The sequence below is a fragment of the Hemitrygon akajei genome, chromosome 7 (assembly GCF_048418815.1).
Source record: "Hemitrygon akajei chromosome 7, sHemAka1.3, whole genome shotgun sequence".
NCBI lineage: Eukaryota > Metazoa > Chordata > Chondrichthyes > Myliobatiformes > Dasyatidae > Hemitrygon > Hemitrygon akajei.
The window spans coordinates 46,053,776-46,070,756 of NC_133130.1; the positions used below are offsets into that span (position 1 = coordinate 46,053,776).

Consider the following 16,981-nt stretch of genomic DNA (forward strand, 5'->3'; position numbering starts at 1 on the left):
GATGACACTGTTGCCAAGCTGCTTGGGTCCTAGTGCCCTTCCCTTGGACAACATCGGTGGCGTGGAGAGGGTTGAGGTTCTAAACTGGAAAAAGACCAAATTTGAAGAAATGAGAAAAGATCTAAAAAGCATGGATTGGAACAGGTCGTTCTCTGGCAAGGATGTATTTGGTAAGTGGGAGGCCTTCAAAGGAGAAATTTTGAGAGTGCAGAATTTGTATGTTCCTGTCAGGATTAAAGGGAAAGTGAATAAGAATAAGGAACCTTGGTTCTCTAGGGATATTGGAATTGATAAAGAATTGAGAGATGTATGACATGTATAGGAAACAGGGAGCAAATAAGGTACTTGAGGAGTATAAAAAGAGCAAAAAATACTTAAGAAAGAAATCGGGAGGGCTAAAAGAAGACATGAGGTAGCTTTGGCAGTCAAGGTGAAGGATAATCCAAAGAGCTTCTACAGGTATATTAAGAGCAAAAGGATAGTAAGGGATAAAATTGGTCCTCTTGAAAATCAGAGTGGCCGTCTACGTATGGAACCAAAAGAAATGGGGGAGATCTTAAATGGTTTTTTTGTGTCTGTATTTACAGAGGAAACTGGCATGGAGTCAATGGAAATAAGGCAAACAAGTAGTGAGGTCATGGAACCTATACAGATTGAAGAGGAAGAGATGCTTGCTATCTTGAGGCAAATCAGAGTAGATAAATCCCCAGGACCTGACAAGGTATTCCCTCAGACCTTGAAGGAGACTAATTATTGGAAGGAGTACTAAGAGATAGGATCTACAAGTATTTAGATAGACAGCGACTTATTAGGGAGAGTCAACAGGGTTTTGTGCGTGGTAGGTCATGTTTAACAAATCTATTAGAGTCTTTCCAGAAGGTTATGAGGAAAGTGGATGAAGGGAAGGTAGTAGATGTTGTCTACATGGACTTCAGTAAGGCCTTTGACAAGGTCCCGCATGGGAGGTCAGTTAGGAAGATTCATTCGCTAGGTATACATGGTGAGGTAGTAAATTGGATTAGACATTGGTCAATGGGAGAAGTCAGAGAGTGGTAATGGAGGTTTGATTCTCTGAGTGGAGGCCTATGACTAGTGGTGTGCCACAGGGATCAGTGTTGGGTCCATTGTTATTTGTCATCTATATCAATAATCTGGATGATAATGTGGTAAATTGGATCAGCAAATTTGCTGATGATACAAAGATTGGAGGTGTAGTGGACAGTGAGGAAGGTTTTCAAAGCTTACAGAGGGATTTGGACCAGCTGGAAAAATAGGCTGATAAATGGCAGATGGAGTTTAATACAGACAAGTGTGGGATATTGCACTTTGGAAGGACAAACCAAGGTAGAACATACAAGGTAAATGGTAGGGCACCGAGGAGTGCAGTAGAACAGAGGGATCTGGGAATACAGATACAAAATTTCCTAAAAATGGCGTCACAGGTAGATAGGGTAGTAAAGAGAGCTTTTGGTACATTGGCCTTTATAAATCAAAGTATTGACTATAAGAGTTGGAATGTTATGGTGAGGTTGTATAAGGCATTGGTGAGGCTGAATTTGGAGTATTGTGTGTAGTTTTGGGCACCTAATTACAGGAAGGATATTAATAAGGTTGAAAGAGTGCAGAGAAGGTTCACAAGGATGTTGCCGGGACTTGAGAATCTGAATTGCAGAGAAAGGTTGTATAGGTTAGGACTTTATTCCCTGGAGCGTAGAAGAATGAGGGGATATTTGATTGAGGTATATACAATGATGAGAGATGAGATAGAGTGAATGCAAGCAGGCTTTTTCCACTGAGGTTAGGGGAGTAAAAAACCAGGAGACATGGGTTAAGGGTGAAGGGGGAAAACTTTAAAGGGATTATTAGGGGGGATTCTTCACACAGAGAGTGGTGGGAGTGTGGAATGAGCTGCCAGATGAAGTGGTAAATGCGGGCTCACTTTTAACATTTAAGAAAAACTTGGACAGGTACATGGATGAGAGGGGTATGGAGGGATATGGTCCAGGTGCAGGTCAGTGGGACTAGGCAGAAAAATGGTTCGGCACAGCCAAGAAGGGCCAAAAAGCCTGTTTCTGTGGTGTAATGTTCTCTGGTTCTATGTACCTATTCAAATATCCAAATATATAACCAAATATTTATATATATTTGCATTTGTAGTTTGTTGTATCCTGCACTCTGGTTGTTACAGTTACTATTCTATAGATTTGCTGAGTATGCTGCAGGAAAGTGAATCTCAGGGTTGTATGTGGTGACATATATGTACTTTGACAATAAATTTACCTTGAACTTTGAAATGTTTTATACATGATTGTGCCTGTCTCTATCACCTTCTTTGACAGCTCATTCCAAATGCCACTGACACTTTGAGTGAAAAAACTGCCCGTGAGATCCCCTTTAATGTTTCCGCTTTCACCTTAAATCTATGCCCCCTGAGTTTTTAAACTCCTTTGAGAAAAAGACCATGATGATCTATCCTATCTATGCCTCTCATAATTTTACACATCTTTATAAATTTAACCCTCAGTCCGCTAAGCTCCAGAGAACAGTCAATCTTAGCTTATCCAATTTCTCTTAGTAACCATAAGACACAGGTGCAGAATTAGGCCATTCAGCCCATCGAGTCTACTCTGCCATTTCACCATGGCTGATTTATTATCCCTCCCAACTCCATTCTCCTGCCTTCTCCCCAGAACCTTTGAAGTCCTTACTAATTAAGAACCTATAACCTCTGCTTTAAATATACTCAATGATTTGGTCTCCACAGTCATCTGTGGCAATGAATTTTACAGATTTACTACCCTCATCTCTGTTCTAAAGGGGCATTGCTCTATTCTGTGGTTTTGCTCTCTCATCCTAGACTCCCCCACTACAGGGAAAACTCTCTCCACATCCACTCTAAGTTGGCTCTTGCATATTTCAACGAGATCCCCTCTCATTCTTCTAAAATCTAGCAAGTACTCCTCAGACATTAACCCTTTCATTCCTGGAATCAAGCCCTTTAGTCCAGGCAACTTCTTCATGAATATTTTCTGCACGCTCTTTAGCTTAATCACATCCTTCCTGGAGCATTTCAACCCGATTGACACAAAATACTCTAATACAGTTTAAACAGAAATTTGTACAAGTGTAACACAATGTCCCAAGTCCTGTACTTATGACATGGCTGATAAAGGCAAGCATATTCTATGCCTCTTCACTCCATGTCTACCTGTGTTGCCACCTTTAAGGAACTATGTGCTTGTATTGCTAGATCTCTTTGTTCATTAACATTTCTTATCAACAAAGGTGCAGCAATCCCATTGACTGTGTACATCTGCCTGGTTTAACTTCACCAAGTTCACCATATTACTCTTGTTTGAGTTAAATTTGATTTGCCATTCCTTTGTCTACTTTCCCAGTTGATCAATATCCTGTTTTAATCTTTGTCCACAGTATCACTAGTTTTTGGGGTCACCTGTAAACTTGTTAATCATTGCCAACTGAACATTCATCCAAATCATCAAAATAGGTATCAAATAGGGACACAGCAATGATTCCTACGCTGCTACCACTAAGCCAAGATTGACTGATCATATCTTATAACAGTTGATATCTATATAAATATACATATAGTTGTGGTGCCTGTGAGGTCACATAAATATTATTTTAATGCCTTTTGTTGTTTTTCAGTATCTCCTGAGGCGGTTGGCTTCCTTTCTGCTGTTGGGGTGATTATTATACTCATGATCCTCCTTTTTCTATATATCAACAAAAGACTGTGCTTTGAGAATATAGGAGAATTTCCATGCCTTGATGCAGAATACAGGGCCAACAAAGATTTATCAGACAACAGCCGTAAGTGTTTTATTTTCTCTTAACCCTTTTAATCTGTCTGAAAGTAAAAAGTAGTTCATCTTGGTAGCAAAAAATAAACGTGTCCAAAATAATTTGTTTCATTCAATTCAATATTTCAACTACATTGATGGTAGTAAATTATTCTTCTAATTTTAATTGAATTAAATTTTCATGAATGTCTTTCACAAAAGCATTGGCAATGCCAAGATCATCTTTATTCAGTTCCATTATAGTTCGATTCTTGGATTTTATTCAGGATGATTTTGACTTTGTCGCAGAAGAAATGGATGTGTAGGTCCTTATGGTCTCCATAGAACCTTACACTTTAGAAATTAACATTAATTTTTCTGTTTTTCCTTGTAGGTTCCCACATTTATCATATTCCATGATTTTCATGGAATATAGGAAACAAATGCTTGAGAAATTTTGTTCTATAGACTCCCAAATGTACAACAAATCTCAATGACTCGGGAGAAGGATAGTATTATATTATTCCATATTTGATTTACCATTGGTGAATCAGTTGATATAAAATAATGGGCTATTCATTTATGTGTTTCCCATTTATTAATCTGGCAAGAAAACTTCCCTGGCCATGTTATAAAGAAAAAATATTACTCTGAAGTTGATACTAAGGTACAAGAGACACTGTAAGATATGTTTTCTAGATTATTTTTATAGGCCACAGATAAATTTGGGATATGACCAATTTAGGCTCATTGTTGAAAAGTTGCAGATATATTTATTGGATATACTTATCATAATTAAACACTTTGCATTTATTTACTAACAGAGTTAAGCTGAAAAGGATGACCAATTTGGCAACATTAACCAAATGCACAATGCATCCGAATGGGGTTTTGCTTTACTGGGGTTAAAAAGACTGCGGGAATAAATGTCGTTTTTCAAAAGTTTTCAACAGAGCCTGTCTTTACCATCAGTATCCTCTTTAGTTGAGCAACTTAGTAGTGTTGTGGAGGACCTGAGTGATGCAGTTGGGCAAGCTGGGTACAGTGTAGCTGACTCATTCACAGAGCAGGTTACACACATGCTAAGTAGCTTGCGAACAGAAGAAGAATCTTCTGAAGTCTGTGATGATGCAGCATCTTCAAGGAGTAGCTCAGAAGACAAAGATAAGAAGCTATCTGCTGAAGAAAATGTAGACACACGAAAAGATACAACAAAGTGTGAACTAAGTGTTAATTCAGGAGAGTTGCAAGACAGTGCAAAGCTTATGGTATCAGAAATTAAAAATGAAAAAAGACAAAGGCAGTTACTAAACCAGTCTTCAGTTAATAGTGTAAAAGGTGATGAATTTGCAAATAAAACAGATTCCAATGCATTGGTTTGTGGACCTGTGGAAAGCATTGCCTCTCCACAAAACACAGATATTTCAGATTCTGCTTTGGGACAGAAGACGAGACACCAACACAAAAAGTCAAAAACTGACCTTGTGGAATCAGAAAACTTAAACGATGCAGTTGAAAAGAGTCTCAATCAAAGAGAAAACAATTATGGAAGCAGAAAAGGATCAATTGTCAAGAAAGATACTTACAGCATTCCTGACTGTGATAGTGCTGCACAGACAACTGAGTCTCAAACAGTTGAGGGAAAGACTAAAACATTAAATTGCATGTCAACAAGAGCAGATTTGAAGGTCAGCAATGACTTTGAAGATCACCCTTTAAGTGACAAAAAAAATAGTTCTGGCAAGTCTAGCAAATCTAAAGTTAAAGCCTCTGATCGTGAAGTGCACATCAATGAATCTACGGGTAAACAGAAAGATCAGCTACATGGAAAGGGCAAAAGGAAGTCATCGCTAACTAATATTGGTGTTTGCAAGCGATCTGATGGAAATACTGCAGGGCTGAATGTGGAAGAACAAATAAAAGACAATGAAAAGGAAAAACCAAGCAGCCAGCTTTCAGAAGCTCCAAAGAGATTGGTCATTGATAAAACGGATCTGTCAGAAAAAGACAATAGAAAGCACAAAGAGAGTCTTTCAAATGGAAATAAAAATTGCACAGTTCTAAAAAAAGATTTGCAAGCACAAAAGGAGCTTAATAAAAAAGGAGTCCACTCTATAATATCAGAAAAATATAAAAAGATCAAGAAACAAAAGAAAGACCAGAAAACATCTGACAAAGGTGAGGTGTATTTTTCCAACTTAAGCTTCAATAGAACTTCAGCCTGATGTACTATGCTGTCTCATCAGAACTATTTAAAAATTCTGAAAGATTCTTCGAAAAATAATTCGAACTATGGAAGCGTGTCTCTTTCTGACCTTGTGTTAAAGACATTCTGTACTTCACTTTTTTTCTGTTCTTCAAGAATAACTTCAATAATGATATTCTTTCCACATCTGTCTCCATAACTCTTGACACCTTACACAATTTCTTTGAAAAATTATGCATGAAGTTTCATATTGTTATTGTATAAAGTACTATATAAGTGGCTGGAATAATGTAAGGTTACTTGTTAACATGTATCAATGAACTTAAAAATGGTATAGAAATCATTCCACAGTATAATCAGCACTAACAGCTCTCCAGATTAGAGAATTTTAGTTGCACTTCTTAGTTTGTATGTTTTTATTAATTTCATGTGAAGGTGCTGTATTAAATATTCATCAGAGCTTAGATTTTGTACTTAAATCAGTGCCAAAACTGTTATTGTTCTTGCTGTTGCTCCAAAATTAGCAGCATTTTCTGGCATACACACTAAAGGTTTAAATGGAGGGATCCAGATGTTGCTTCACTAGTACACTACTTCTCACAGGGTGCGTTTTGTAGCCTCTAGTGAGGCAATTAACGCAGAGAGTGACAAATTGCAAACTTCAACTTAATGCAGTATTCTTGCTGTAAAAATCACATAAAATGTTTTATTTAGAGAAATATAATTCAGTTTTTAACTGCAATCTAAGCGATATTTACTGGTTAAAAATCTCTCTAACACAGAAAATTGAAATAAAACAAGTTTTATATGTGTGGATCTAATTCCTTCAGAATAATGACTTGTAAGTTGCTTATACATCACCCCCTTGATATATATTGTACATGGTGATCAGGAAATCATATTAATATTCACTTTTTAAGCTGCATGTGTTATAAGTGGAACTTATATACAGTATCTAACTTTGGAATCTCTATTCTCTTATACAGTACAAGCATGAACAATTTGAACAGGTTTTCCCATTCTGCCCACTTAAAATATCATAATGTATCTCACATTTGAAGTTTTACAACAGATCCCAGTGCAAGAGTACCAATTCTTTTCCAAAGTCTATTGCTTCTTCCCCCTTACTTTTTTGTCAGAGAGATTTTCACAAACAGTTTATTACACTTTGCTGGAATAATATTGCTCCCATGATCCAGGAATAAAAAGTCCTTTATCTTGAAAGATGTGACAACACTGCTTGCTAGTCCAAAGCCATTTGCTTTGCAGGGTGTGTAATAACATAGCTGTACTGTATTTAAAATATTACAGAATTTTCTAAAAGTTCATGAACTTGAAGCAGAAACCATTATTCTGTGTATTAGTAGCTAATTTAATTTTGTTCTACATAATTTTTTCTAAAAGTTATTAAAATTCAAACTGTGATGCTTTCCTTTCCATTTGCTGAATGTCAGAATATAATTTTGCTTTTCAGCCAGCTTTATAACATTACTAATGCTTGTCGTTGGAAAACTTTTACAGAATACCACACAGGAGACCATTCAGCCCATCAAGTCCACATGAGCTCCCAGCAGAGCAATCCAATCTGTCCCAATTCTTTATTTTATGTAGCCCTGCAATTTATTCTCACTTACATATCCATCAACTCCTCTTCAGTTGTTTTGACTTTTACCTAGAACTAAAGGATTATTTTATAGAGGCCATATAGAAAACATACAAATGGGAGGAGAGCATGCAAACTCCACATTAGAGACAGCAATGCAGATGAGGATCAAACTCAGGTGTCAGAACTGTGGATAAGCAACAGCAATTGCTTCACCAGCATGCTGCTTTGAGATTGCAAAAGTGAAATCTGTAACATAGAAACTTTGATATCATTTGCTAGTGCTTTCATTTTTCTATTGATGGGATTCACTGATCTCTGTATTTTTCAACAAATTTAGATCAAAGTCTGAGTTTTAATCAACCCAATTTGTCTTAAATTAATGCAATATCTATTACATATTAAAAATGCCAGGTGATTTGTAATTTAAAGTATTTTGATAATTGCTCTACAGGTTTTGCAGTACCTATCAAATATATTGGTTGTTATGTCAAAGACAAGTATGTAATGTTAAATGCCAGATCTAACATATATCCTTTTTTGACTATATAATCATCCTTTAGATTTTATTCAAATTATTTTTCATAATGGTGGTTGGTACTAGCTAACACTCTATGGTAATTGCTGTGCATTCTATTCTGATTCTGAAATTTGCCTCCATTGTTAACAATATTATGCATATCACTTCAATATGGCTGAACAAGAACCATAGACATCAATTCCCAAGACACTATTTGACTTCATCAAACTCTGACAAGGAAACATGTACTGTAGTGGTGTCTACTTCAGTTGTAATTTTTTTCTTTGCATCATTGTTACAAATGGCGCATCCGCTCAGCTGATGCCTGAAATTATAGGAAAAGGATTGTGTAATGCAACATCTTGGAAGCTTTTCAAATACATAGATACTGATTTTGTAATAAGCAGTAATGTGCTTTTTCTGTACAGTATATTTGAAATGTTGTGTGGCAATATATTAACTTTGTCTAGGAAATAAAAAGGTGCTGAAATCAAATTGGAAAAAGTACACCAAACAATATAAATTATTTAAGAGAGAAAAAAATGTGACCATTACAATCAACTGGTTGAATTTGTTCGTACTGTGTGAATTTTTAATTTATAGCAGGTGGCTAGCAAAATTGGCAGCTATTTGTACCTGTCTATATTTGTGTTAATCAGTTTTGCTGACAGATGGTAGGCGGTTTTGCAACTCAGTGAAATAAGATAGATGTTTCTTAGCTTCTAGGTATTTTAATACACAACTAATATTTGTTATGTTATATGCAATAGTTTTAATTAGTTTAATTCCTCATTTTTCTCATGGGTTTTTGATGCTATAGAGTTGGAAGACTGGAGAGGTCATAGCCATAATGTTAATTTGTGGGTTCCATTAATCTTTCTTCAAGCATGAGTCAAATTTTCATGTACCTCACTACCTCAGTTTACCCTGCCATTCTAATTTTGACTTTTCATTCAAGGTTGTTCTCAATGACTGCAAAACAAATTTTAGGCATAATATTTAATTTTCTTTTGGAACACCAGTATCTGAACATTAAATGCCAGTTTCAGATTTCCCCTTCCATTTTTCTATAGTTTTCACATTAACATTCCACTTTTAACTTGTCTATTTTCCTCAAAGGTCTTCTATAATCTTTTCATACACTCAGTGAAATGTCATTTGGATAGAAATTTACATTACGAAAGCTTTCACCTTCTAATAAGTGTATTTGTAATGATTAATTAGTATCTGATCCTCAGCTTCCTTTAGTATGTTCTTGGTGAGAATATATCAAGTTTTTCGTTGTAGTTTTGGTAAATATTTATATCACAAAAATAACCCATCGATGATTGTCTTTTCAGATGCTGAGGGTTCTGTATGTTTCTGACATTTTCTATTTCTATTTCTGAAAATTTCTACAGTTGGGTCCATGAACACTTCCTCACTATTTTGCTTTCTTTCTTTTGTAATTTGGTAATTTTTATGTACTGTGCTGTACTGCTACTGCAGAGCAACAAATTTCATGATTCTGATTCTGAGAAGTTTATTGTTTTCATTTTCCTTTGTCTGCTAGAACCATTTTGTGATGCATTTCAAAAGGTTTAGTAAAAGGCTTCCCAAGGTGTTTTTTCATGTTTTACATTATTGGAGGAAATAACTGATTATAACAGGAATCTCAAATAGAAGTGACTGCTCTTTTTATCTATACTTAGAAGTACACACTATTTCTTAAAAGGTAATAAGGATAAAATTAGATTAATTTAAACCAAAGTGTGCAGGTAATTATAATAAGTAACAGATACAGATAGTAGATAACATAATTGCAATAAACAACTACTATATTTATGATTTATTTCAAAATCCAAATAAGTCAGCAGGAAATATTTTGTTACTCAGGTTCCCTTATCATTTTTGATTTTTTCCCCTCACTGGATGTCTTACTATTAAAAGATTTTTTCTGAGATATTTCTTTAAACTTTTGAGTAAATTTTCTGAATTTATCTGCAACTGCAAATAATTTAAGCACTTAGAGAATTTGAATGTCATTCTCAAATTAATGGCATGATTTCAATGCTCTAAGTCTATAAAGATAGTGTCATTTGTCATTAATTACTATAATTCACTATTTCTTTTCATGGCATTTAATAGAAAAGAAAGAAATGACTGAATATGGGTATCACATAGTCCCTAATTTTCTTTTTCCAATTAAACTATAATTTATATTCTTTGATTCATAGTTATCACTTACAAATAGAAATGACAAGCTCTATTTAATCTTCACAGAAGGTAGAAGATTTTGTCAAGCAGAAGCACCTTTTTTTAGTGTAATGTTTGACTTAAAATATACTGTAATAATAGATTATTAATATCAAAGCCAAGAACTACATAATGAGGCAAATTTTATGGTATCTCAAAGTCATTGGCTCTCTGTCCTGATTCCATCTTACTTGTTCCCCCTGCAGAGTCATCTTGGCATGGCTCAGCACAGTACAGGGGCTATCTCAGCACATCAGCTGGTTGTTTTCACAATAGCATTTTAACAATTAGTAATTCTCTCCCCTCCCCCACCATGATTTCCAACAGCTGTCAACAGCAATATCTTTGTGATTGGAACCATATAACTTCTTTCATGATCTTAAACACTGAGGAACAACTGTGCATGAACAAAATTTTTTAAAAAATAATTAAAAAGCAGTTTATACTTAAAAACAAGTGAGCATACATAAAAATCTTGAGAATGCACAATTTTGAGGATGTATTAATTACAAAAAAACCTTGCAATAGCTATCACATGGTATGATAAAATTATTGCTATGTTTTGCAATTTTTTGATAGCCACCTACAGTGAATATGATTTTCTGTCATTAGCCCAGTGCTGTCAGGGTTAAATTCTGTGGCTTAGTGCCCATTTAAGTAGTAGTTCACTCTTAATGGGTCAAAGGCAGTGAACAGAAGAAAGTAAAGGTATATGCATTTTAGCAGTTAGTTTCTAAGCTACACATTGGAGAAGAAAGTGCAGAAAGTTAAATTAATGAAATAAGAGTGGGAGATGCTGGGAATAAAAATCAGCAGTTTAGGCAGGATCTTTGCAAAGAGTAACAGAGTTGTCATATTAGTTTCACACAGTAAAAGTGCTGAGGAATTCAGCAAGTCAGGTAGCATCTGGAGTGAAGAATGAGCAGTCATTGTTTCAGTCAGAAACCCATAATCAGTAAAGTAAGAGTGCAGAGGCCAGAATAAGAGGGTAGGAAGGGAAAAGATGAGAACAGGTGAGGGGGGAAGGTGGGTGGGTGAGAGAGGAGGAATGAAGTAAGAAGCTGGGTGGAAGAGGTAAAGGGCAAAAGCAGAAGGAATCTGATAGGAGAGGACAGTGGACAATGTAAGAAAGGGAAGGAGGAGGGAAATCGGAGGGAGGTGATGGGCAGGTGAGGAGAAGAGAAAGAGTGAGAGGGGAACCACGATTGGGAATGGAAATAGAGAGAAGGAATCATATTCATGGTTGTGAAGAAAAAGCATTTCAGGATGCATATTGTATACATTTCTGTTCCTTAAATTTACCTTTGAAACCTTCGAGTGAGGGGAGAAATTAATGGGAAAAGAGAGAAGGTGGAGGGGAGAGAAATTAATGGAAAAAGGGATAAGGAAGATCCCTCCTCCTCTTTCTTCCATGGTCCATCACCCTCTCCTATTAGATCTCCTCATCTTCAGCCCTGCTTCCACCTATCCCCTCCCAGCTTCTTACTTCATCCACCCTCTTCCACCTACCCACCTTCCCCTTCAGCTAGTCTCACCTGTCACCTGCCAGCTTATATACTCCTTCCCCTCCCCCACCTTCTTATTCTGGCTTCTGCCTCTTTCCTTTCCAGTTCTGACGGAGGGTCTTAGCCTGAAATGTACAATGTTTTCTCCCCTCCGTAGATGTTGTCTGTCTTGCTGAGTTCTTCCAGCATTGTATGTGTGTTGCTCAAGACTTCCATCATCTGCAGAATTTCTTGAGTTTAGCATATCAGTTCATCAGTCCACAGGGCAATGCATGGGGGAGAATTTAAATTTAAAGCAATTTTACATCTGGAGGAAAAAGAAAAGCAAGTTGAAGGTATAAGCAGAAATGTTTTGAATCACTTGAACTTTATGGAGTGTCATTAATGAAAGATTCGCAAAAATTGAATTGGAATAGTTGAGTCTGATGAGACAAAGGCATAATTATATTTTCAGCATTATGAGATTGAGCTCAAGACAAGCAGTATTATGAATGTGCAAATAAGCTGCCTTTGTCATGGAGAAGAAATAAGTGTGAGGTGTTAAAATAGATTCATATAGAACGCGATGAATAGGTAGCTTGAATTTGAGTAGTGGATGAGTAAGGGGGTGGAAAGAATGACGGGTATGGAGTTGTGTTTGTGATGAATATCAGTCCTCTGAATCTTCATTTGGAGAAAATTTCAGCTCATCTAATTGTAACCATAGTTTAGAAAGGTAGATGGATGATGTAGTGGCTGTACAGTTGGTTGGAGGGAGCTCATAGAGAGATAGAAGACTATGTGACATGTTTCTGGAGCCCAGCCTTGAGAAGCAGCATTAGGTGATGAGGGGGAGGGATCATTACGTGATGGCCATGGTTTCAGCCACTTTACCTGGGATTTTGTTGCTCATCAGCTGAATTTATAGCAAATGAGTTACAGAGTGCTTTGTAATTTCCATTAGTATTTAATCAAGTCTACTAATATGTTTATTATTAGCATCTGAAATCTTTCTCAGAGAAAATGATCAATTTGTTAAAAGACTTGACAAAGAATAGGATAACAGCTGAGGCAGTGAATAAATGACAAGAAAGTTGAAGTTTATCATAATAAAAAGGCAATTTGTCCTTATTCTGATGTGTCTGGTTCGTGTCTGGTGCTTACTGTCATTGTTGTGTTAACTAGATAACAACTATGGTGATGGAGAACACCATGGTACCTCATCAGACAGTGAAGATGAGGTGCTTGGCAAATACCACGAGGCTTTGTCCAAAATACAGATCGTCTCTGGTGCAGCATCAGACAGCAGACACAATCAGAAGGGTTATGTGTGGGAATCCAGACTCAAGTATAGTCCCCTCTCAGCTGAATATGATGGCTACAGCAGTGAGGCATCCGCAGATGAAGGTAAGATAAACAATCTGATTTCATGCTTTACAGATAAAGACAAAAGAAAGATATTTGAGATATCTTTAATAAATTGTAGAAAACATGCAGTTTTACCTTGAGCAAATGGTCAGATGGCTTTTGTATTGTTTATATAATAACATGTTATACATGATTTCTGGCAAATCATACTTCTATCTGAAGAAAAGAAGTAAAATGTGTGCTGCCAGTTTTAAAAATATGATTATATTCTACACAGATTATCTTCCACTTTTTACATTGGAAATTTTAGGGTTTCGTTTTATATAAATGTGTGACCTTGACATACTTTACCTAATATTTCTATTCTGTTTACTGACTTTCTCTCCATGTAGTAGTGCTTTATAGGACATTCTACATTATTTTGTGTTTCCTGTTTGAAGGATGCTTTGTAGAATATTTATGTAAAAAAGATCTATTAATTTTCATGTGGGGTCCAGAGAAGCATTGGTTCAGAAACATATTAAGTGGACTTGCTTTTGTGGAAATTAAGTTATGGACTAGTTACAAAGAGACCTGCATGAACAGTCCAGGGACATGAGTTCAAATTCTATTAAAATACTATGAGATTAAATTCCAGTTATTTGTTAATAATAAGTTGCACAGAATTACTGGATTATTGTGAGAAACTTTCTGGGCCAATAATATCCTTCAAGAGAAGAAATCAGCTCTATCTAGCTTAACCTGGCCTATATATGATTACATACAAGCAGAGTGTTTGCTGAAATGATCTGGCAAATCATTCAGTTGCAACATAATTGTTGAAGAAGAGAAAAGGTAAAACTGAACAGACCACAGAGTTTCAACCCAAGTACCAAATTTGAACGTAACAACCACTCCCAGTCCTGTTGAGTTCACAGATCCTCATAAACATCCGAGAACCGGTTTCTCAATTGGGAGTCATATCACAGAATCACAATCTTCTGCGTACATCCTAACCAGCAGGAAAAACCCACCAGATTGGTTGGTATAGTATTTGTAAGCATGATGGAAGAACACTGGGAATTCTTTGTATTAGCTTCAGACTCCATGGCTTATTGGCATCAAATCTAACACAACTTCCTCCTGGTTACCAACTACAGTCCTTCCTTAGCGCCTTCATTTTGATCAACAGTTGGATGAAGTACTAAGGCACAGAATGTACTTGGGTGATAGATTTCAAAGCTCATGAGTAAGAAAGGGTTGGGAGTACCACTGATACAGATATGAATATTGAAAATTGGGTATGATTCCTGATCGATGAGGATTGTGGTGTGTGTGCATTGGACTTGTGATATAATAAGCATGCTTACATGAGTGACTGAGACTGATGAGCATTTGGTGGGGTGCGTTGTGTGGCCTTCCACAACTTGTGATTAATATTTCATCCACTAGATGGCCACATTTACATATTTTCCATAATCATTTATATTGTCATCACAATTATTTGAGGCTGCAGCACTTTATGGTGTAGGAGATCCTGAAGGAAAACAAAATAGTCAAAAAATGTTTTATAGAAGCTAATAATGTTAAAAATAAACTTCAAAAATGCACTTGATGTAAGCAATCTGATTCTGATGCCTGTCAGTTCTCTCTGAGATATTCAAGACAAATTAAGATATTTGTTTCAAATTCATATGAGAATCAATTGATATCAGCACGCACTGTCTCCATTGGTATGAAACAGGAAGCAAAGCCAAACATTTTTACTTTGCGTCTGCAAAGCTTGTAATTGTTTTTACTTAAAACCACATTGATCCAATTTGAAAATAAAGCTTGAGAGCAACCACTCCAGATGTTTTCATGGACAAATTTCGATCAGTCACTTGTTTCTTACAGTGTATAATGGAAGGGTTTACACTAAGGATGGGTTTAGCAAAATGTTTTTACATTGTAATTTCTAATGTCAATGATAGAACATGGATCATTATAGCACATTACAGTCTCTGTGACCTTGTAGCCTACTCTAAGATCATCCAACCCATTCCCTCTTACATAGCCTTCCATTTTTCTATCATCCATGTGCCTATCTGAGTGCTTCTAAACATCCTTAACGTATCTGCCTCTACCACCACCATGGTAGGGTGTTCCATGCACTTATCACTCTGTGAAACCCCTCCCCCCACATTCCTCCACTCACCTTAAAATTATGCCCACTTGTATTAGCCAAAAATGTCCTATTTGTAGCCCAGTGTTAAGAAGACCATAAGACATAGGAGCAGACATAGGCCATTCAGCCCATTGAGTCTGATCTGTCATTCCATCATAGCTGATTTATTATCTCTCTCAACCCCCTTTTCCTGCCTTCTCCCTGTAACCTTTGACACCCTGACTAATCAAGAACTTATCAATCACCGCTTTAAATGTACCCGACACCGTGACCTCCACAACCATCTGTCACAATCAATTCCACAAATTCACTACCCTCTTGCTAAAGAAATTCCTCCTCATCACTGTCTTAAATGGATGTCCCTCTGGTCCTAGACTCCCCCACTAAAGGAAACATCCTGTCCACATCTGCTCTTTCAATGTTTGATGAATTTCAATGAGATTCTCCTTCATTTTTCTAAACTCCAATGAGTACAGGCCCCGAACTATCAACCTTTTCTAATTACATTAACACTTTCATTCCCAGCATCATTCTCGTGAACTTTCTCTGGATCCTCTCCAACGCCAGCGCATCTTTTCTTAGATAAGGAGCTCAAAACTGCTCACAATATTCCCAACTGTGGTCTGACCAATGCTTTATAAAGCCGCAGCATTACATCCTTGCTTTTAAATGCATGTACAGTATATACTCTTCATAGTGTACGAGGCATGATTGATAAGTTTGTGGCCTAAGGTAGAAGGAGTCAATTTTAGAAAACCTAGCACATTTATTTTTCAACATAGTCCTCTCCTACATTTATACACTTAGTCCAGCAGTCGTAGAGCATACAGATCTTGGACCTCCAGAAAATGTCCACAGCATGGGTGATTAATAAGTTTGTGGCCCAAGGTACGAACTTATCAATCACCCCTGATGAGTTATTAACTGATGAGTTATTAACTTCAAACTTTCTGCATAATCACTCAAAGAGTCGAACTGCATGTGCATGTAACGAGAGCTGCATAACTCATCCCTTTTTACCCTAGGCCATGAACTTATCAATCACCCCTTGTATGTCTGAAAAATAACCTCTTATTATCCTCTTTCATATTATTGGCTAGCTTACCCTCATATTTCATTTTTTCTCTCCACGTGGCTTTTTTAGTTGCCATAATATCCATTCTCACCTCCCTTTTACTCTTTATCTGGATAAACTTCTGTTATCCTCATATTATTGACTATTTAATATTTAATTTTTATTTATTTCGTATTTTAGATTTGTAAGTCTGTTTCTTACAGGTATATCATGATTAGTTAAGAAATTCCCTTAAGAAGTGTGTGAAACTACCATTACTAGGGAGAAGGTTCTTGGGAAACTGAAAGGACTGAAGGTAGATAAGTCACCTGGAACAGATGGTGTGCACCCCAGGATTCTGAAGAAGGTGGCTGAAGAGATTGTGGAGACATTAGTAATGATCTTTCAAGAATCACTAGATTCTGGAATGGTTCTGGAAGACTGGAAAATTGCAAATGTGACGCCACTCTTCAAGAAGGAAGAGAGGCAGAAGAAAGAAACTAGAGGCTAGTTAGTTTGACCTCAGTGGTTGGAAGATGTTGGAGTCAATTATTAAGGATGA

At 36.5% G+C, this 16,981-nt stretch overlaps 1 protein-coding gene across 3 annotated transcripts in view; it reads left to right on the forward strand.

Annotated features, from left to right (window-relative positions):
- LOC140730407 (synaptotagmin-14-like) overlaps positions 1 to 16,981 on the forward strand; it is a 165,992-nt gene that overhangs the window by 66,702 nt on the left and 82,309 nt on the right. For all 3 annotated transcript variants that reach the window (XM_073050745.1, XM_073050744.1, XM_073050746.1), the window contains exons 3-4: positions 3,670 to 3,834; positions 13,037 to 13,258. In XM_073050745.1, the coding sequence (XP_072906846.1) occupies positions 3,670 to 3,834; positions 13,037 to 13,258 (387 nt within the window). The remainder of the gene's footprint in view (positions 1 to 3,669; positions 3,835 to 13,036; positions 13,259 to 16,981) is intronic.